The following is a 20,228-nucleotide window of genomic DNA, read 5'->3' on the forward strand; positions in this document are numbered from 1 at the left end:
TGTTTAGGCATCCATCAGTTGACAGTCAGAAAAATTGTATATAAATGGAGACCGTTTAGTACTGTGGCTACTCTACCTAGAAGTGGGTGTCCAGTCAAGATGACTCCCAAATCACAAAGAAGAATCCACAATGAAGAAGAACCCACGAGTAACAGCCAAAGGCTTGAAGACATTACAGGAACTGGCAAACATCCCTGTTCATGAGTGTACGCAAGTCTTTGAACAGGCAGACTGTCCATGGTAGAACACACAGAGGAAGCTGCTGCTGCTGCAGCATGTCTGGGAAGATTTTCTGCAGACTGATTTGTTCGGGTGGACTGATGAAACAAAAGTTGAATTGTTCGGGAAAAATACTTAGTGCTATATATGGTGCAAAGGACATCTTACCAACATCAAAACATCATCACAACGGTGAAATATGGTGGTTTGCTTTGCTGCCTCAGGTCCTGGACCACTCTGCCATCATCAAGGGGAAAATGAATTCCCAAGTTTACCAAATTATACTACAGGATAATGTCAGGCTTAGACAGCTGAAGCTTAAACCTACTACACACTACTATTTTTTTTTCCATTCAACCCAGCATAAAAACTAACAGCTCAGAAAGAGCCACTGTACTAAATGTTAGTACAGCGATCTCCCCTGCTGTGCTACTGTGTTCTGACTGCCGGGTTCTGATGGATTACACACGGGCCGAATGTCAGATGGTTTCTTTTGAACCGGCCGATGCCACCTGACATTTGGCCTGTGTGTACTAGGCTTTAGTAGAATATGGGTGATGCAACAGGACAATTACACTAAGCATCAAAGTAAATACTCAAAAAAAAAAAAGAACATGCTGCTTCTGGAGTTGCCCAATCAGAGCCCAGACCTTAACCCTAAGAGATGCTGTGGAACGATCTCAAGAGAGCCGATCATACCAAACATCTTACATATACGTCTGGGCTGAAGCAGTTATGTAAAGAAGAATGGTCAAAAATTCCTCTTGAACATTGTGCAGGTCTGATCCAGACCTAATGAAGGCACAACATTTGAATTGTGTTATCAGATTAAGCACATTGTGTTTGACTATTATTGTGACTTAGGTGAGGATCAGATCATATTTTATGGCAAATTACTGCAAAAAAGCAGTTAATTCTAAGTGGTTCACACACTTTTTCTTGCCCCTGTAATACACTGTCAAGGGGTAAATTTACTAAACGCATAATGGCACTTAAACTTTCATAATTTTTTTGTAAATAATCTAAATGTGGTCTTATGTTCTATATACAACTGACGCCTTTGGAATATGAATGTATGAAATGAGCTAGTACATAGAATGCAAAGGAATATTAGTTTCCAACAAGACTGGAAAAGATGCAAGATGCATAAACCACACTGCTACATCATAATGTCAGAGCACTGAATAATGGCCTGTATCCTGACCCCAATACCATATATGACTTTGTCTTCAATTGCATTTAAGGACTGTTTTATTATAACCCATAACTTGTTTAAACAATGTCAAATTGTACTGTCTAAAAAGTAAATTCTTTTTAGAACATTATGCTGTAACAGCGCAGGAGAGTGCTATCAGGCAAATCATACCCTTTCTAATGAATGTAAGTGACACTACACTCACCATTTTTAATTGGCAATATGAATGCAATACGTTTTAATATTCGTTTAATGAACCTTCTATCTGTCCCTTTCTATGTTTCATGTCAGAAATGCACTTCTTATGCTGCGTACACATGACCGGACTTTCCAGCAGACTAGGTTCGACGGAATCAGTCCGTCGGAAAATCCAATAGTGTGTGGGCTAATGCGATTGTTTTTCGTTATAACAATCTGATGGACCTAGAAATAGAACATGTTTCAAATCTGTCCAACAGACTCAATTCCCATCAGAAAAACCGTTCATCTGTATGCTGGTCCGACGGACCAAATACGACGCAAGGGAAGCTATTGGCTACTGACTATTGAACTTCCTTTTTTAGTCCCATCTTACGTAATCATGTTCAAAACGAATGGACTTTCGAACTGACTTAGTCTGTTCATTTGTGGGCAAGATCGTTCGCTAGGTCCGTCGGAACTCCGCCGAAAGTTTGTCGGGAAGACCATCGGACCTAGTCTGCCGGAAAGTCTGGTCATGTGTAAGAGGCATAAGACTTTCTTTTCTAGAGTGCCTACGTTCCATGCCCTACTTGTAAATGTGAACATAGCCACCTCTTACTGCTCGCCCCTGCAATGGAATACACATCTATGTGAAGACGCATTCGGCGCTGGCATGTAACATCCACATCCATAAAACAAAAATTAGTGTAGAACTGCTGACTAATAATAGTGTGTAAATAAATACCAATATACCATTTGAAATTAAAAAATATAAATATAAAAATATAAAAAATTATAAAAATAAACCTTAAAATCACATTCTCAAATAAAGATATTCACGGTAAATACATGGAAAAAGCTAATAAAAGCAAGGATTCAGTGCAGATTCTTCATTATTTAATCAGGCATTTCAAGTTTAAACAACTGAACCCTTTCACTAGTGATTCACCTAAAGGTGCTCAAGATGTGCCCTCACCTTAGTACTTGGACCTATATCTGAATATAGGCCTATATATGCCCACTAAGAGGGGTTAATAGAGATAGCCCAGGATATTGCTGGACACTTCTGCCTCTTTGACTCCAGTGGAGCAGGTGCTTTAACACTTCGAATCATAAAAATGACTGCCATAGTGTAGTAAATTAAAGTGTTACTAAACCCACAACAGTAAAACCATTCTATATATGCAGTAAAGCATGCTTGTTATACTCAATGTGGAACCTAAGGGATTAATCCTCTGTATTGTGTAAATAGGCTGTTGAATCCTGTATGCACAGATACTACTCTTCTTCCACTGACTCCAAAACAGGTCCCAATAAGACAGAGTTTATGGAGTCAGGCTGCACATGCCCAGTTTGGTGTGTATTGCTAGTGATTATTTTTTTCTTGGGAGGCTGTAAGTGATCAGTACAGGGCCAATCAGCACTGTACAGACAGAGGGTCAGGGGTCCTGTATTCTTGATAAGACAGCTCAGTGCAGTATGAAAACTCCTCCTACAAGCTTTAACCAGGCACTGACAGAAGTCAGAAGACTGCTATATACTGCTGATGAGAAACGGTATTTAACAGTTTATACTGTATTTACTAAAATGATTGCATTTCCATGTTCTGTGTACCTTGGAAGACCAGATATAGTGAATGCAGGCAATTTCATAAGTACTGCACTCACATATTAAAAGGACAGCATATCATTAAACAGATGCTCATCGGCTTGTAGTACACAAGTCCTCCCAGCTTACTTACTGGGACTTTGGTTACACTTTCCACTTTTGACGATTTAAATAATGAAGAATCTGCACTGAATTAACTTTTTCACTCATTTACTGTGGATATAATTATTTATTTGGGAATTGTATTTAAGATGTGCTTTTAAGGTTATTTTAAACTACATGTACAGCTATGGATATACAGCTGTCATATGACCCAGCTCTTTCCCAGCCTGTCTGCAGGGAAACATAAGCAGGAGGAGCTTCTATTCCTCTGCTGCTGGTCACATGTTCAAAATATAAAAAAAAAAAAACAGCCTTTGGAATACAGTGTAAAGGAAAAAAATATATATCATCAATAAACAGTTTTAAATTGGCATACAAATATATATTTGAAATCAAACCTTTATTATTTTTTGGAAATAACATGGTGTGGGCATATTTCTACCATTCACAGGCTTTGCCACACCCCTCCAACCTGTGTCTTAGGCTACTTTCACACTGGGGCGTGGTAAATTTTTAGCAGCGCTATACCGCAGTTTTTGTGGAGGTTTTTGGCCACTTTTACCCCCCGCTAGTGGCCAAAAAAGGGTTAAAACCGCCCGCAAAGCGCCAATCCAGTGGCGCAATGCCAGTGGCGCTGCCCATTGATTTCAACGGGCAGGGGCACTTTAGCAGTGGTGTATACACTGCTCCTACAACGCTGCAAAGATGCGGCTTTCGCATTGGAGCGAGAGGAGAGGCTCCTTCAAGGTGCTTTGCCGGCGCTATTTTTTTGCATTATAGCGCCTGTAAAGCACCTCAGTGTGAAAGTAGCCTTAGAATAAGAGGAAGATGAAGCCACTATTAATCTACAATTAATATCTCACCCCCATTGTGTTTAACTGGTTAGGTGGCATGGAGAAGGAAGGAGGGAGTGGAATGTCATTTACCACTATGTATACTCCCACATGTGTGACTCTATAGTCACATGGGCTGCTCAGATGTCATAAGGAGGAAATGTTCAGGATAGAAACTCACTGAAAACTGAGCATGTGCAAAGTTGCCCACGACAGCTGCAAAATCCCTAGCTGAATTGGGGACATGGACAGAGAGTGGAGATAGAGAGCAGCAGGATCAACCAGGTTTTTTTTTTGTAGAATACAGAAAATAGATGACTGAGTATGAGCAGCATTTAATACACCATCAATTGATAGTTTTTTTTTTTTTAAGATGTGCGTTTAGTGACACTTTAACAGCTTGCTGACCAGCCACCATCATTATATTGCGGCAGGTCGGCATGTTCCCGTGAGCTGTCGTAGATGTATGTTGGCCCTTTAAGCGGGGAAAGCAGGCGTGTGCCCACTGTACTGATGGGGGAACTGATGCGCATTGGGGCATTTTTTTTTTGCCAAAGCTCCTAAATTAAAATCAATAAAAGCCTGTGTCAATGTACACATAGGCTTTTAGCAGAGTTTAGGAGCTGCCGCTTTTAGGTGAGCTTCAACCATCCTCTACTGAACGTGGAAGAATTGTGTTTAGGATAGGAACATTTTGACCGCTGGTCATGGGAAAACGCGGCAACATTAAGGGCTGTCAATATTCACAGCCAAACAAGGTTAGCTAAGAAATAAGAAAATGATGTCACAATTTATGTGGAATTGCTGACATGACTGAGCTATGAGGCCGTTTTTGTGTTTTGAGAATCCCAGGTCACATGCAGAGGACATCAGGCAAGCTCAGCTTAAATGAGTAATATTAGGGTAAGCAATACCATAGACCTGATGCTCAAATTTATAACTAGAACAACATATTTTTTAAACTTACCAGCCTCTGATTCAGTCGCTTATTTTCTTCTTCTTTCAATTGCAGTGTCTGAATACAAAATAAAGAATAAATTCAAATTATAAAAAAATAAAATCAGTTACCTGAAATTGATAATGACTTTTATAAACAGGCTTTTGATTTCTTTTCTGCCTCATAAAAGTCAAAAGGAATGCAAAAGCCAATCAAAGCATCTCTGCAATAACTCAAGGAACAGGAATACCATCCAACTGTACACAAGCCTCAACACATACTGTATACAGAAAACAAAACAAGCAATGCTAAATAATAGCAAGTTGATTGCGACAACAGGCTTGTAAACATTACATGCAGTGCTTTAAAAGAGAAGTATGGATTGTTTTTTTTGCAGATTGATACTTATCTTGGTGGATGCAGCATCAGTCCCCCGCTGGCTCTAACACTAAGAACCGAGTGATCAAACATAGCGGATCACTCGGTTCTCAGAGCTCCCTGAGCAGAGAGGGGTGATGGTCAGTCACCGCTCTCTGCTCTGCCTCCCACGCTGTGTAGGGGGCAAGAGTGGCCGGCTCAGGCTCGCATCGCCTCGCCTGGAGCTGGGTGCCGCTCCAGGCATGTGGGCGGATCCTGACCATATGGTCGCTATCATGCCCGAGCCTGGATCGGTTCTGTGATGTCGGCGGGCTTCAGAGGTTTGTTCTGCACTCCGGTGATCCAATGAAGTATAGCCAAACGAGCTGTACTTCTTCTTCAAAGAATCCTATTCATTTAAATGGGCTGCCTAAATAGACAGACCTAAATAATTGGGTCTGAAGAGCCCCAAACTATGTGAAGGGAATGGAGAATTCTTACTGAACAAGTGCCATTCTCATTTCTCCAAAATATGCAAGTCAGTAGCAAAAAATTGTCAAATTTAAATCTTATGTCTGTGGTGGCCAGGCGCAGAGGTGACAAATTACAAATCATATTTTAATTCTGTGCAATATGTTGGTTGTCATATTATATACCAATACAGATAAATTTAGAATAATTGGCATTGCGAGACTGTCCGATAAAGCATAACAAAACGCTTATTATATACCTAGATTGGCTATGTAAACATCTTATGAAAGGGCCACAAATAATTGCTACATTTGCAGAGCAGCAGCTCTCGATTACCATAGGAACGTTGAAGGAATGCTAAGAGTCTTTTATAAGAGTCGTCAATTCTAAAATACTGTATCAGATTGGACTACTTAAGAAATGAATCGCTCTTCATGAAACAAAAAGACAGGCGGGTTTTAATAAGTGAGACTCCAAGTCCACAGTGCAATGACTAAGATAGATCAATCCTCCAATAAAGATAAAATACAAATAAAAGATCAGCTTGTGTTTGCTTTATCCTATAGAATAAATAAATATCAAAAACAATCAATCATTTTTTTTATTTTATTTTTTTTAGGCATTTAAGGGTTGATTTACTAAAGGCAAATCCACTTTGCTCTACAAGTGCCCTTGGAAGTGCAGTCACTGTAGATCTGAGGGGAAGATGTGAAATGAGGGGAAGCTCTGCCGTTTTCTATGATCCAATCATGTGCAAACAAAAATGCTGTTTTTTTTTATTTTCCTTGCATGTCCTCCTCAGATCTACAGCGACTGCACTTCCAAGTTCACTTATAGTGCCAAGTGGATTTGCCTTTAGTAGATAAACCCCTCAGTATTTTTAAAACCAAAATCACACATTTATTATATCGCAACTTAACCACCTCAAGACCGCTACTCGCCTGCCGATGTACGTCCCTACTTTGAGGGCGGATATCATTGTTATGGCAGCAGCTAGCTGCCATAAACCTGGTATCCCCGTGTTCGGCCGGATCTGCGGCAGATTTGCCGCAAGATCACTTTTATCTATGGTGGGAGAGGCCCCTCCCGCCACAATCCAATGCCCCCGCCACTTACCGGTGGCCTTAGGCAGAGGCGATCGTGTCTGTCATCTGGGCTGACATGGAGACGAGTGAGGGGAAGATTTAAACGTACCCCGTCCCGCTTAGCTCGTGTGCACAACCGAACGCATACGTGAGTAGCGCCAGCATATGAAAACGGTGTTCAAACCACACATGTGAGGTATCGCTGCGATCAGTAGAGCGAGAGCAATAATTCTAGCCCTAGACCCCCCCTGTAGCGCAAAACATGCAACCAGTAGAATGTTTTTAATGTCGCCAATGGAGATTTTTAAGGGTAAAAGTTTATCACCATTCCATGAGCGGGCGCAATTTTGAAGCGTGACATGTTGGGTATCAATTTACTTTGCGTAACATTATATTTATACAATATAAAAAAAAATTGGGCTAATTCCCAAAAGTAGTACAGAAACTACTTTTGGGAATCGGTGCGACGTTGCACTAATTTGGAAGGTGCCATTGCCGGCAATTGTCGCCGATTTGGCATGCGATTTTTTTTTTTTTTTCAGCCTTTCATTGTTTTATTTTTACCTGGTGATCCAACAAGTAAAAAAAAAAACAGTGATCCAAACAGGTTTTTTCATTAGAACAAGCTGCTCTGCAGATGGAGGGTTGATACAAACCATTTACCACTGACAGGGATGCTTACAATGATCAGCTTTGATTCATGTAAAAAGTTTCAGAGCTGGATCTAAAATTTTCCGACAACAAAATCCGATCAGACTTTTTCCGATCGTTTGTAGAGAATTCCGACAGACAAAGTGCCACGCATGCTCAGATTCAATTACGAGACCAAAGCTATTGGCTACTAGCCTCTACGTAGTCCCGTCGTACGCAACGAATGTCAGCACGATGCGAATGATCGGATTTTCCGACAACTTTGTCCGACCGTGTGTATGCAACACAAGTTTCCAAAATCCGTCGAAAAAATCTGATGGATTTTGTGGTCGGAATGTCCGACCGTGTGTTCAGGGCATTAGTGCGTTTGTGTGTGGCCAAGTCCGTTTGTTTGGAAAGTCAGTCGGACGTGGCATAACACTACTCTCCCCCTAAACAGACAATGCTGCTGTCCAAAGGTATCTATCACCATAGTCACCACATCTAATAATTGGTAAGCTGCAATATATTACATTTTTGGTTTTAATACGACTTTAAGAAAGGCCTGAAGTTTGCACCTACTTGCAAACTGAATACATTTACATAGATGGTGAGGTTGAAAAAAGACACAAGTCCATCAAATCCAACCTATGTGTGTGCTTTTATGTTAGTAGTACATTGTATGTCCCTGTAAGTTGTGGTCGCTTAGGTGTCTATCTAATAGTTTTTGTAAAATTCTCAATGCTCCCCGCTGAAACCACTGCTTGTGGAAGAGAATTCCACATCCTTACTCCTCTACGAAGTTTAACCACTTCAATACCAGGCACTTAGACACCTTAATGCCTAAGCCAATTTTCAGCTTTCAGCGCTGTAGCAATTTGAATGACAATTGCGTGGTCATACAACACTGTACCCAAATTTTTTATCATTTTGTTAGAGCTTTTTTTTAGTGGTATTTGATCACCTCTGCGATTTTTATTTTTTGCGCAACAAATAAAAAAAAAGACCAAAAATATTGAAAAAAAACAAGTTTTTCTTTGTTTCTGTTAAAAATGTTTGTAATAAAAGTAAGTTTTCTTCTTCAATGACGGCACTGATATGGCTGCACTGATGGGCACCGATGAGGTGGTACCGATGATGGGCACTGATAGGTGGCACTGGTATGTAGCACTGATGAGTACTTATGTGTGGCACTGCTGGACAATGATGGTTGGCACTGATGACATTGGTGGGTGGCATTGCTGGGCATCACTTTTTATTTTTCTACTTGATGGTGCCAGTGTGTCACGGGTGCTCGACGGCATGTTATCCTGAAGGATGTCATATGACGCTCAGTCAGGATAACAGAACCACTTCCCGGATGTCAATTTGCTATTAACCGGGAGGAAAGTGGTTAAGGTTAAACTGCTTCTCTTCTAATTTTAATTCTACATATTTTTGGTAAAAAAAAAAACACAAAAAAAACAAATGGCAATAAGCGTATATTAATTTGTTTGTGCAAAATTTATAGCGTCTGCAAAATAGGGGATAGATTTATGGCATTTTTATAATTCATTTTTTTAATTAGTAATGGCAGAGATCTGCGATTTTTATCGGGACTGAGACATTATGGCAGGCAGGTCGGACACTTTTGACACCATTGTCATTTATACAACGATCAGTGCTATAAAAATGCATTGATTAGTGTGTAAATGACACTGGCGGTGAAGGGGCTAACAACTAGGGGGCGATGAAGATATTGAGTCCACGGTCACAGAGAACGCGGCGGGCGTGTGCCGCTTCTTTAAGGGGACATACCTGTACGCCCTTTTGCCCACCAGTGCCATTCTGCCATCGTATGTCGGTGTGCGCTGGTCGGGAAGTGGTTAAACCTCATTTGCCATGTATTTGCTCACCCCATTCGTTTGTTTAGATCTTCTTGCAAGGTTTCCACATCCTGCGATACATTTGTTAATAAACGACATGAGAAAACTATGCATTAAAAATCACTTGGGGTGAGAGTAAGGTTTCACCCCTGCATTCCTTGTTGATGTCTGTGGTTGCACGAAACATGTTGGCCGAGCTTGGTGACATCACAGCCACTGGAAGAACTGTGGTGGCCATCTTGAATTTTCTTCTGCTGCCTTTTCTGTACACCTGACAACAGGCTGTCGTGTGTGTGTGTGTGTGTGTGTGTGTGTGTGTGTGTGTGTGTGTGTGTCAGCCAGGCATTCTGAGATCTCTTTTAATTCAGAGAACCTATAGTTTCAGTAAGAGCGTTTTCTGCAATTGGGGACACCTGTTGTGGATACTAAGTGTTTTGAAGTGTTACCTGTGGCACTGCACCTGGCTCTTTATATTCAGTGTATTATAGCACTGTCTTTTGAAGACATTGTCACTAATATTTGCACATAAATTGTGTTATGTTTTTTCACTTGTAATATTGCCGCAAGTTAATTTATTATGAGTTAAGAACATATAGTTAATGATTGTTAGCGCTTACATTTTATTGTTGTTTGGGATTGTTGTAAACCAACCAAGTTTTATTAGCACACCTGTTTCTAAATACTAATACTTCAACATACTAACCTGCAACCCAAATCAATTTTTTTTTTCCTGCCCGTGAAATAAGTGACATTATGATATGCTTTCAGAAGTTAGTAATTCGGGATATCAGAAAAGCTAAGTTTGCTTTTCCTGCAAAACAAAGTCTAGCAAAAGCCTTACTGACTCAGAAATATCTGATGATAGAACATCCCTGTATATCCATGTTCTACATTTTAACCAGATCAAATAGGGACCCTGAAACTCCCCATTCCCATAGACCAGTGTTTCTCAAATCCAGTCCTCAGGCCCCCCCCAACAGGTCATGTTTTCAGGTTTTCCATTATTTTTTACAGGTGATTTGATCAGTTTCACTGCCTAAGCAATTACCACAGCCGTTTCATCTGAGGGAAATCCTGAAAACATAACCTGTTGGGGGGGCCTGAGGACTGGATTTGAGAAAAACTGCCATAGACACACTCCTAAACCTTGTGGACAGCCTTCCCAGAAGAGATGAAGCTGTTATAGCTGCAAAGGGTGGGTCAACTCATAGTAGGCGAGGTAAAAAAAAGGTCACAAGTCCATCAAGTCCAACCTATGTGTGTGATTATATGTCAGTAACTCAATATTGAACCCTAAGGACTTAGCCCTTGTACACACGGTCGGACATTCTGACAACCAAATCCGTCGGATTTTGTCCGAATCTATTGCATACACACGGTCGGACAAAGTTGTTGGAAAATCCGACGTGATGATGTTATTTCGTTACGACGGGACTACGTTCACGCTAGTAGCCAATAGCTTTGGTATAGGAATTTGATCTGAGCATGCATGGCACTTTGTCCGATCAGAATTCTGTACACATGATCGGAGTATGTCCGATAGAAGCATTTTGTCAGAAAATTTTACCAACAAGTTGGAAAACTTGGTCCATCGGATACTCCGACGGAAACAGTCCAATGTAGACCACACACAGTTCGGAATATCCGACAAAACGGTCTGATCAGACACATTCCGTCGGAATCTCCGACCGTGTGTACAAGGGCTAAGACTGGGATGCTATTAAAGTTCATGTGCATGTAAAGGCAGGTGCCCCAATACTTTTGCTAATATAGTGTATTTAAAATGCGATTTGATTCTCTAAGTTCAGCAAGTGTAGTTTGTACTCACACCTGCAGTAATATATCTACGTACTGTGATAAGTTTGAGATCAACTACCCTATACACAATTGTGCATCCTTAAAGTTCATGTGTATGTAAAGGTGTGTGTCACAATACTTTTGGTGATATAGGGTATATTGAAAGGAATTCAATGGCAACCACGGTGGCACCTGGTAACAATGGATGTAACTTCTTTGTATACAGTAATATCACAAGATAAAGATTGTGAAGCAATAAGGAATGCATTAGTAAAAGCAAATGTGATGCTCAACAAATACATTTTATTGTTTGCATTACGTTGATAATAAAGCACAATTATTTTCATCTTGATAACGGGATTAATTTGCAATATGTTGGATCTGCTATGACAACAGGGTTTGCACCAAGCATGGCAAACCTTTATGTGGAAAATTGGGAGTCTAGAATTTTATGGCAGGTTTGTAAGCTTGGTGCAAACTTTGTCCTATGAAAGAGGTTTATGGAAGATATATTTATATGGAAAGAAAATAAGGAGGAACTAGATCTACAACCCCAATTTCAAAAGAGTTAGCACTCCATGTAAAAATCCACATAAAAACAGAATGCACCGATTTGCATATCTCATAACCCCATATTTTATTCCCAATAGAAAAGAGAAAACATATGAAATGTTTGAAGCGTTTGAAAAAAACAAAAAAACTATATATATATATATATATATATATATATATATATATATATATATATATATATATATATATATATATATATATACCCTGTTCCTTTAAAGCATGTTAAATAGGACAGTACTTGTGCCATGTCATTTGTCCCTTTATATAATGTGAAATACCTGGCTGATCCTGCCTGTTCCTGTGTCCCCCTGTCTCTGCTGACCACGATAATTAGGACTCCTGATCAGGACACAGTGGTCAGATTACGTGTCTCTGTCATCACACTGTCTGCTCCCTGTCTCTCCCTGCCTGTCAGTTCCGATGACGGTATGTGTAAGAGTGATCTCATATAGCCCCTTCCCCTACTGCTCTTCCCTGACACTTGAAATACCTTTCAAAAATAACTTGCATCCCCTCTGTTTTATCAAGATCTGAACTACTAGGTGTCTGTACTGACATTCCTCTGCTGGCCGGCTGATGTCAGAGGGTTATCTCAGCTCCTACCTCTGCATTCTTTACATCGGGAAGACCGAGCAGAGCAAAGACACTGACAAGTTATTGCTGTGAAAAAAGGTATTTACAATAAAAAAAAAAAAAAGACACATAGTGCTATAGCTCTTGAAAAAACAGAGGACGGCAGTTAAACTAAGAAAATGAACCACTTTAAAAAAAAAATAAGTTCATTTTGAAATTGATGGAAGCAACATGTCTCAAGACAGTCAGCACAGGGCCAAGTTTACCACGGTGTAGTATCCCCTCTTCTTTTAAAAATACTCTGTAAACGACTGGAAGACCAGTTACTGGAGTTTTGGGAGAGGAATGTTGTCCCATTCTCCCTGATATAGGATTCTTAACTGCTCAACGGTCCTGCGTCTTCTTTATCATATTTTTGGTTTCAAGATAAACCAAATATTTTCAACTGGTGAAAGGCCAGTTAGTCTACTATGAAGCCAGACTGTTGTTATAGATGCAGTATGCAGGTTAGCATTGTCCTGCTAAAATATGCAAAGCCTTTACTGAAAAAGAAGTAATTTGGATGGGAACATATGCTGCTCTAAACCTGGGTACAACCAACCTGTCAGATTTTTCTGCATGCAATTACGGTCAGTTGCTATAGCCGCTAGAAGTAATCATTGTATTCTGGCAGCCGAGAAGGCTCCCTGCCTACCCTAGCTGGCAGAATACAATAGTGCTGCTGAAGGGATTGCTCTGTCAACACTAAATCTATTGATGAGAAAATCAAGCAATCTATGGCCTGGCTTAGCGCTGAAGGAAAAAATTAAGTAAATCCGTAGACTAATGATTTTAATAAAAACTAACTGGAGTCAGTAGCTTGCACACCTGGAGCCAAAGTAACAAAATTAGTTTGGAGGTGTGGTTAAGAGCTACTTTGATTAAAGACGCTCAAAATTTTTAAGATTACGGTTAATAAGAAGCATCAGCTTCTGGAGCTCTCTGAAGATATACGAGTCGTTAATCTGCAAAAGACTGTAAAGGGATACAAAGCAATCTCAATTGTCTAGGAATCCATTAGTTGACAGTTGATAGACACAATGGGGGTTATTTACTAAAGGAAACTCCACTTTGCATTGTAAGTGCATTTGAAAGTAAAGTCCTTGTAGATCTGAGGGGGACATGCAAGGGAAATAAAAACCAGCATTTTAGCTTGCACATGGGTGGATGATAAAATCAGCAGAGCTTCCACTCATTTCTGATCTACCCCTTTGATTTACCCCCTACAGTGACTGCACTTCCAAGTGCAAAGTGGATTTGCCTTTGGTATATAACCCCCAATGTCTATAAATGGAGACAGTTTAGTACTCTTTCTAGTAGTGGGCACCCAGCCAAGATGACAAAGATGACTCAAGAAACTGAAAACAGATCTCCACACATGTAAGTAAAGCTGAGTATACACATTAAAAAATGTGTCCGGTTGAGCGGGGAAGGATTTTGGGGTGTGTGTATCCCTCTGTGTTTAACAGAAGCTGGTCCTTAAACCAGCTTCTGTCGAACAGTCCTGCTGCAAATTCAGCATTCGATCAGCCACTGCAGATCTGATCCATGTATTCTCATGGGAGGGAATACAATAACGTAGCAGGAGAGATTACTGCATTCACATCATTTGTGTGGATGTGAGAATCTGTTATGCCCCGTACACACGATCGAATTTTCCGACAACAAAACCATGGATTTTTGTTCAAAGGATGTTGGCTCCAACTTGTCTTGTGTACACACGGTCACACAAATGTTGGCCAATAATTACGAACGTAGTGACATACAAGGCGTATGTGATGTCTCCATTACGAACGATAGTTATATCTCCGGCTCATACTTGATTCCGAGCATGCGTGGACTTTTGTCTGACGCACTTGTGTCCACACGATCGGAAAGTCTGACAATATTTGTTGGCGGAAAATTTTAGAACCTGCTAGCCAATATTTGTTGGTGGAAAGTCTGACAACAAATCTTCGATGGAGCATACATATGGTCAGACTTTCCGCCAACAAGCTCACATACAACATTTGTTGTTGGAAAATCCGATCATGTGTACGGGGCATTAGTCTTTTTTCATTCAATATGCTGGATTAAAGAAAAAAGCTGTCCGTATATAACCAACTTAAATCTCCACCATTCTGCAACATTGGGGTTGATTTACTAAAGGCAAATAGACCTTGCACTTTGCAAGTGCAGTAACACTCACTTTCCCCAGAGCTTAGTGAATTTGTTTAACCACTTTCAGACCGGACCATTTTGCTGGTAAATGACCAGAGGTCTTTTTACAATTTGGCACTGCGCTGCTTTAACTGGTAATTGCGCGGTCATGTAATGTTGTACCCAAACAAAATTTGCGTCCTTTTCTTCCCACAAATAGAGATTTCTTTTGATGGTATTTGATTGCCTCTGCGATTTTTATTTTTTTGCGATATAAACGTAAAAAGACCGCAAATTTTGAAAAAAAATGATATTTTCTACTTTTTGTTATTAGAAAAATCCAATAAACTCAATTTTAGTCATACATTTAGGCCAAAATGTATTCAGCCACATGTCTTTGGTAAAAAAAAAGTCAATAATTGTATATTTATTGGTTTGCGCAAAAGTTGTCACATCTACAAACTAAGGTACGTTTTCTGGAATTTACGCAGCTTTTAGTTTACGACTGCCTATCTCATTTCTTGAGGTGCTAAAATGGCAGGGCAGTACAAAACCCCCCCAAATGACCCCATTTTGGAAAGTAGACCCCCTAAGGAAATTGATAAGTGGCATGTTGAGCCCATTGAATATTTTATTTTTTTGCCTCAAGCGATTGAATAATGACAAAAAAATTTTTTTTTTTTTTTTTTTTTTTTTACACAAAGTTGTCACTAAATGATATATTGCTCACGCATGCCATGGGCACATGTGAAATGACACCCCAAAATAAATTCTGCTGCTTCTCCTGAGTACGGGGATACCACATATGTGGGACTTTTTGGGAGCCTAGCCGCGTACGGGGCCCCGAAAACCAAGCACCGCCTTCAGGCTTTCTAAGGGCGTAAATTTTTGATTTCACTTCTCATTACCTATTACAGTTTTGAAGGCCATAAAATGCCAAGATGGCACAAAACCCCCACAAATGACCCCATTTTAGAAAGTAGACACCCCAAGCTATTTGCTGAGAGGCATGTTGAGTCCATGGAATATTTTATATTTTGCCACAAGTTGCGGAAAAATTACAAACTTTAATTTTTTTAAATTTTTTTTTCACAAAGTTGTCACTAAATGATATATTGCTCACGCATGCCATGGGCATATGTGAAATGACACCCCAAAATAAATTCTGCTGCTTCTCCTGAGTACGGGGATACCACATATGTGGGACTTTTTGGGAGCCTAGCCGCGTACGGGGCCCCGAAAACCAAGCACCACCTTCAGGCTTTCTAAGGGTGTTACAGTTTTGAAGGCCATAAAATGCCAAGATGGCACAACCCCCCCCCCCCCAAATGACCCAATTTTGGAAAGTAGACACCCATAAATTTAGGGGTACACTAGTGAGACTAGGTAATAAATGGCGGGTGCCCTGAAACTATAAAAAAATAACTAACCAACCAGCGTCACCTGTAACAGTTATATGGTGATCACTGGTGAAAGGGTTAACTAGGGGGCAATCAGGGGGCTTTATGCGGTAGTATATGGGGGTCCCTGGCGCTATAAAAAGCTGCGGCGAGCCTAAATACCTACCTGCCTAACTAGCGTCACCTGTGACACTAATACAGCGATCAGAAAAACGATCGCTTATTAGGCTGGGTTCACACTGGAGCGATGCGGGAACGCCACGAATCCGCGGCGGGTTCCCGCATCGCATGTCTCCCGGCGGCAGTTCACACTGCCCTATGCGAACTGCTGGGAGTGTCAGTGAAATGTTAATGACACCCCCAGATCAGTTCGCATATCGCAGTGCGATCTGCAAACTCGGATCGCATGGTGTGAACACCCATGCGATCCGATTCTGCTGCGGACCAAAAAAAGGGTCCCGTGCGAATTTACGGCGGGTGCGGCGAATGGCTGAACTCGAATCGCACAGAGATCGGATGTGATTTGCACTGCAGTGCGGTGCGAATCACATTCGTTCTCATAAACCGCTGCAATGTGAACCCAGCCTTAGTGACACTGGCGACGGGGGGTGATCACGGGGTTAAACCTTTATTGGGGGGGTTAGGGGGGTACATTAGAACTAAAGGGGGCTAACCCTAACTGCCCTAACAGTTATTACAGTCACAAATGACACCAATGCAAAAAAAAAAAAATGACATTGGTGTCACTGTGACTGGGGGGCAGGGGTAATTGGGGGGGTGATCGGGGGGGTGTGAGTGTGCCTGGCATGTTCTACTGTGTAGTGTCGTGTTGGTGCAACTCACCGATCCTCTCTCCTCGGTGTCGGAACGAAAAATACCGACACGGAGGAGAGATTACATCACTTCCTCTCCTGTGTTTACATTACAGGAGAGGAAGTGATGTCACGAAGACTTTCTATTCGTCGGGAGTGATCGCGAGGGGGTGGCCATGAATGAATGGCCGTCCCCTCGTCCGGGATCGCTCCCGAACGAATACCGACCGCCGCGGGCACCGGGCGGGGGCCCGATCGGCCCCCCGACCCGCAGGAAGGCAGGGACGTACATGTACGCCCATATGCCTGCCCGTGCCATTCTGTCGACGTACATCGTCGTGCGGCGGTCGGGAAGTGGTTAAAACATTACTTTGTAAAACTTTGAAATAAAAAAAACAAAAAAACAGCATTTTCATAGTAAATTTGCCTTTAGTTAATCAACCCCTTTGTGTCTATTAATTAGCCAGTGGCACAAGCTGAATCAATTTGAAACACGCTTGGATACAATTTTATTTTGTAATTTGTGTGTGAAAATTAATCCTACTGTAAGGAGGTCTAGTGGTATTAGAGCGACTAACAGAATCATCACCTTTGATATTTATTATTTGTCAATAGAAGAAAGAAAGTACCAGCCAATCTTTTATATTTTGGATTGAATAAGTATTTTTAATCCCAGTTCTCTTTTCTGTATATAGCTTCTTGCAATGCTTTTCTTTTCATTAAAATATTATTTCAAAAATCTTTGTGCTGAATGTTTGAATGCTCTAAATCAGAAAGATTTTTTGTCTCTTACACATTCCTGTCTGGGAGTGGCAGCAGTTGCTAAGAGCATTTCTTGAAGGTCAGATTTGCTGTAGCAGACGCTTTGTATGGTGTGAGTTTCTGTCAAAACAATTGGTGCCAGCTTTTCTGTTAACTTCAGTGACAATCACCCAGTCTGCTTGTAAGTGTGTAATAAGTCACAGGACTGGCAATTTTTTTTGTATCAGAGCACATCGCAATGCATGGTATTGTGGTACTGTGCCTTGTGCTACAATGAATTGGTTCTAATGACAATAAGTAGCACTGCAGCGTAAATAACGTGTGTTACCATAACTTAATGAGTGTGGGCTCTAAAAGTCCTAATCCACACATTAAGATATATCTATGCTGTGTGTGCACAGACACCAATTTGATGACTGAAGTAGTAGTATTTTGACCTGCATTTACACATTTAATAGGAATTCCTTACATTTTGGCAAATGAGCAGAATGGGTACATTAGGTAGATTAAACTAGCTAAGGGTATGAAAGGACCTGCCTAGAGTATAGAATAGGCATGGATGCATATGCATGGAAGATACATATATAATTAGATATTAGATTAGAACAACATGCTGAATGTGTGGAAGCGTATTTATCTTTGCTAAAGGCATGTAAAGAAGAATTTAAGACTCACAGGTTTCTTGATTATTACGGTATATTATTTTGTATATACTTTGTTGTACATACTTTTTGGGATACAATAAATACTTTACTCTCTGGGAAAGTACAAAGCCTGCCTGGAACTTGCTTGTAGGTTGTATTCTATACATTCTTTTTCCATTATTATATATACACTTTAAATTATTCACAACTGTAAGAGCGGCAAGGATGTGGAAATCCCTTCTAGCAGCCCAAGACAGACAATGCCAGCCCGAGCAGGGGTAGGGAAGCAAAAACCTGCAATAGAGGTTTCAAAGTGGGCACACCCCAATGGTCAACCTTCTAACCGCCCAAGAAGCATGGGGGGTAATCCAGCGGGGAGTCTCAAAGCACATAAGGAGCTGAAAAAAGCCCCCATGGGAGAGGCAGGGACATCATCTGAAGATACTGTCTCAATTCAGTAAGCTCAAGAAAGTACACTATTAACAAAGAAAGTCTTAGTGGAGCTGTTAGCAAAGTTGGAGAGCTCATTGAAAACAGACATCGCAGCAGCTCGGGCTGACCTGGGACAGGTCCTAAACCGAGTGGAAGAGGTAGAGGAAAGATTGGATGTACATGACCAGGCATGAGAGGAGATGCGAGAGCAAATGAAACCCTACACAGAGCGCATAGATCCTTATTATACAAAATGGAGTATCAAGAGAACCAAAGCTGACGCAAAAACTTGTGTATAAAAGGCCTACCGGAGAAATATGGAGATGGCAATTTACCTGCACTATTGAGAGGGATATTTAACCTATCATTGGAGAGACAAACATCAGAAATATAAAAAATTGACAAAGTGGGGAGATTTCTAAGCCAGTTCACAGAGGTAGCAAGAGATGTTATTGTGAGGTTCCATTATGCAGAAGAAAAAAAGCTATAATAATGGAGAAAGCACGACGGTCATCTGGAATAACTTTCGAAGGAACAACTCTACAGATTTACGCAGATCTGGCAGTAGAAATGCTGACAAGAAGAAGGCTTCTGAAGCCTTTCAGAGAAAATGTGCGTTTTTTTTTTTTTGTTTTTTTACTATGGTTTTTTTTCTCCCTTTCTGACCCCTACAGGAGAAGTAGGATGGATAGCTGGTTCATTAGTTGATCATTGCCGTATTAAACCCGGTGACTTATAATGTCCGAGGTCTAAATACCCCTAGTAAGAGATATATAAGATAAGATAAACAGAGAATTGTGCATCAATATAAGGCAAATATAGTCTTTTTGCAGAAGACACATATTTTACATGCCTCTAGGTGCAGAATGTCCTCCTGATATTATCCTACTTGGTTCTATGGTGACTCAACCTTGGATCGTTTGAGAGGGGTCTCTACTGGATTCAACAGGGCCACTGTGTTTACAGTAGAATGGCAGCTAACAGACACCGAAGGATGATTTTTATTTATCAAAGAAAGCTAATTTAATATGAAGTGCACATTTGCAGATATCTATTCTCCTAATAGAGAACCAAATAAATTCCTGAAATTTTTTTTTGAAAAAGTTAAGGGTATTTAAAGAAAGGAAATGGTTTATAGCAGGAGATTTAAATGTATGCCTAGACTCACAGTCAGAATGAGATTAAGAAGCTACTCTTAGAATATCAGTTAGTTGATATATGAAGAATTAGATATCCAATGCATAGAGATTACAGGTATTATTCAGCAGAATATGGGTCCTATTCTAGGATTGACTATATACAATTAAAACAAAAACTACTAGATCTCTAAAATAAAAGTTGGGCTGAGATGGAGTTTGCACAAAGTAAAGTAAATTTATGCAAGGTGGTTTGGATCCTACAATTAGACTGAGATTTAGCAAACAGCACAAATCCACTGATAGAAAATGTTTTAGGAATATGGGGTAGCCTGTATAGGCACTATCATTGGGAGCACAGTTCAACTTTGATTTCATTAATGGATACAAATTACTTCACACTCAGGAAAGAGGTTTATTTAAATTTTGTTAGATGGGC

General features: G+C 40.5%; 1 protein-coding gene across 5 annotated transcripts in view; it reads right to left on the minus strand.

Moving 5' to 3' along the window:
• Positions 1-20,228, minus strand: part of RB1CC1 (RB1 inducible coiled-coil 1) — a 230,354-nt gene that overhangs the window by 26,823 nt on the left and 183,303 nt on the right. For all 5 annotated transcript variants that reach the window (XM_077492686.1, XM_077492687.1, XM_077492689.1 and 2 more), the window contains exon 19: positions 5,105-5,152. In XM_077492686.1, coding sequence (XP_077348812.1) covers positions 5,105-5,152 — 48 coding nt within the window. The remainder of the gene's footprint in view (positions 1-5,104; positions 5,153-20,228) is intronic.

The sequence above is a fragment of the Lithobates pipiens genome, unplaced genomic scaffold (genome assembly GCF_037356315.1).
Source record: "Lithobates pipiens isolate NorthernLeopardFrog02 unplaced genomic scaffold, aLitPip1_a1.2 Scaffold_19, whole genome shotgun sequence".
NCBI lineage: Eukaryota > Metazoa > Chordata > Amphibia > Anura > Ranidae > Lithobates > Lithobates pipiens.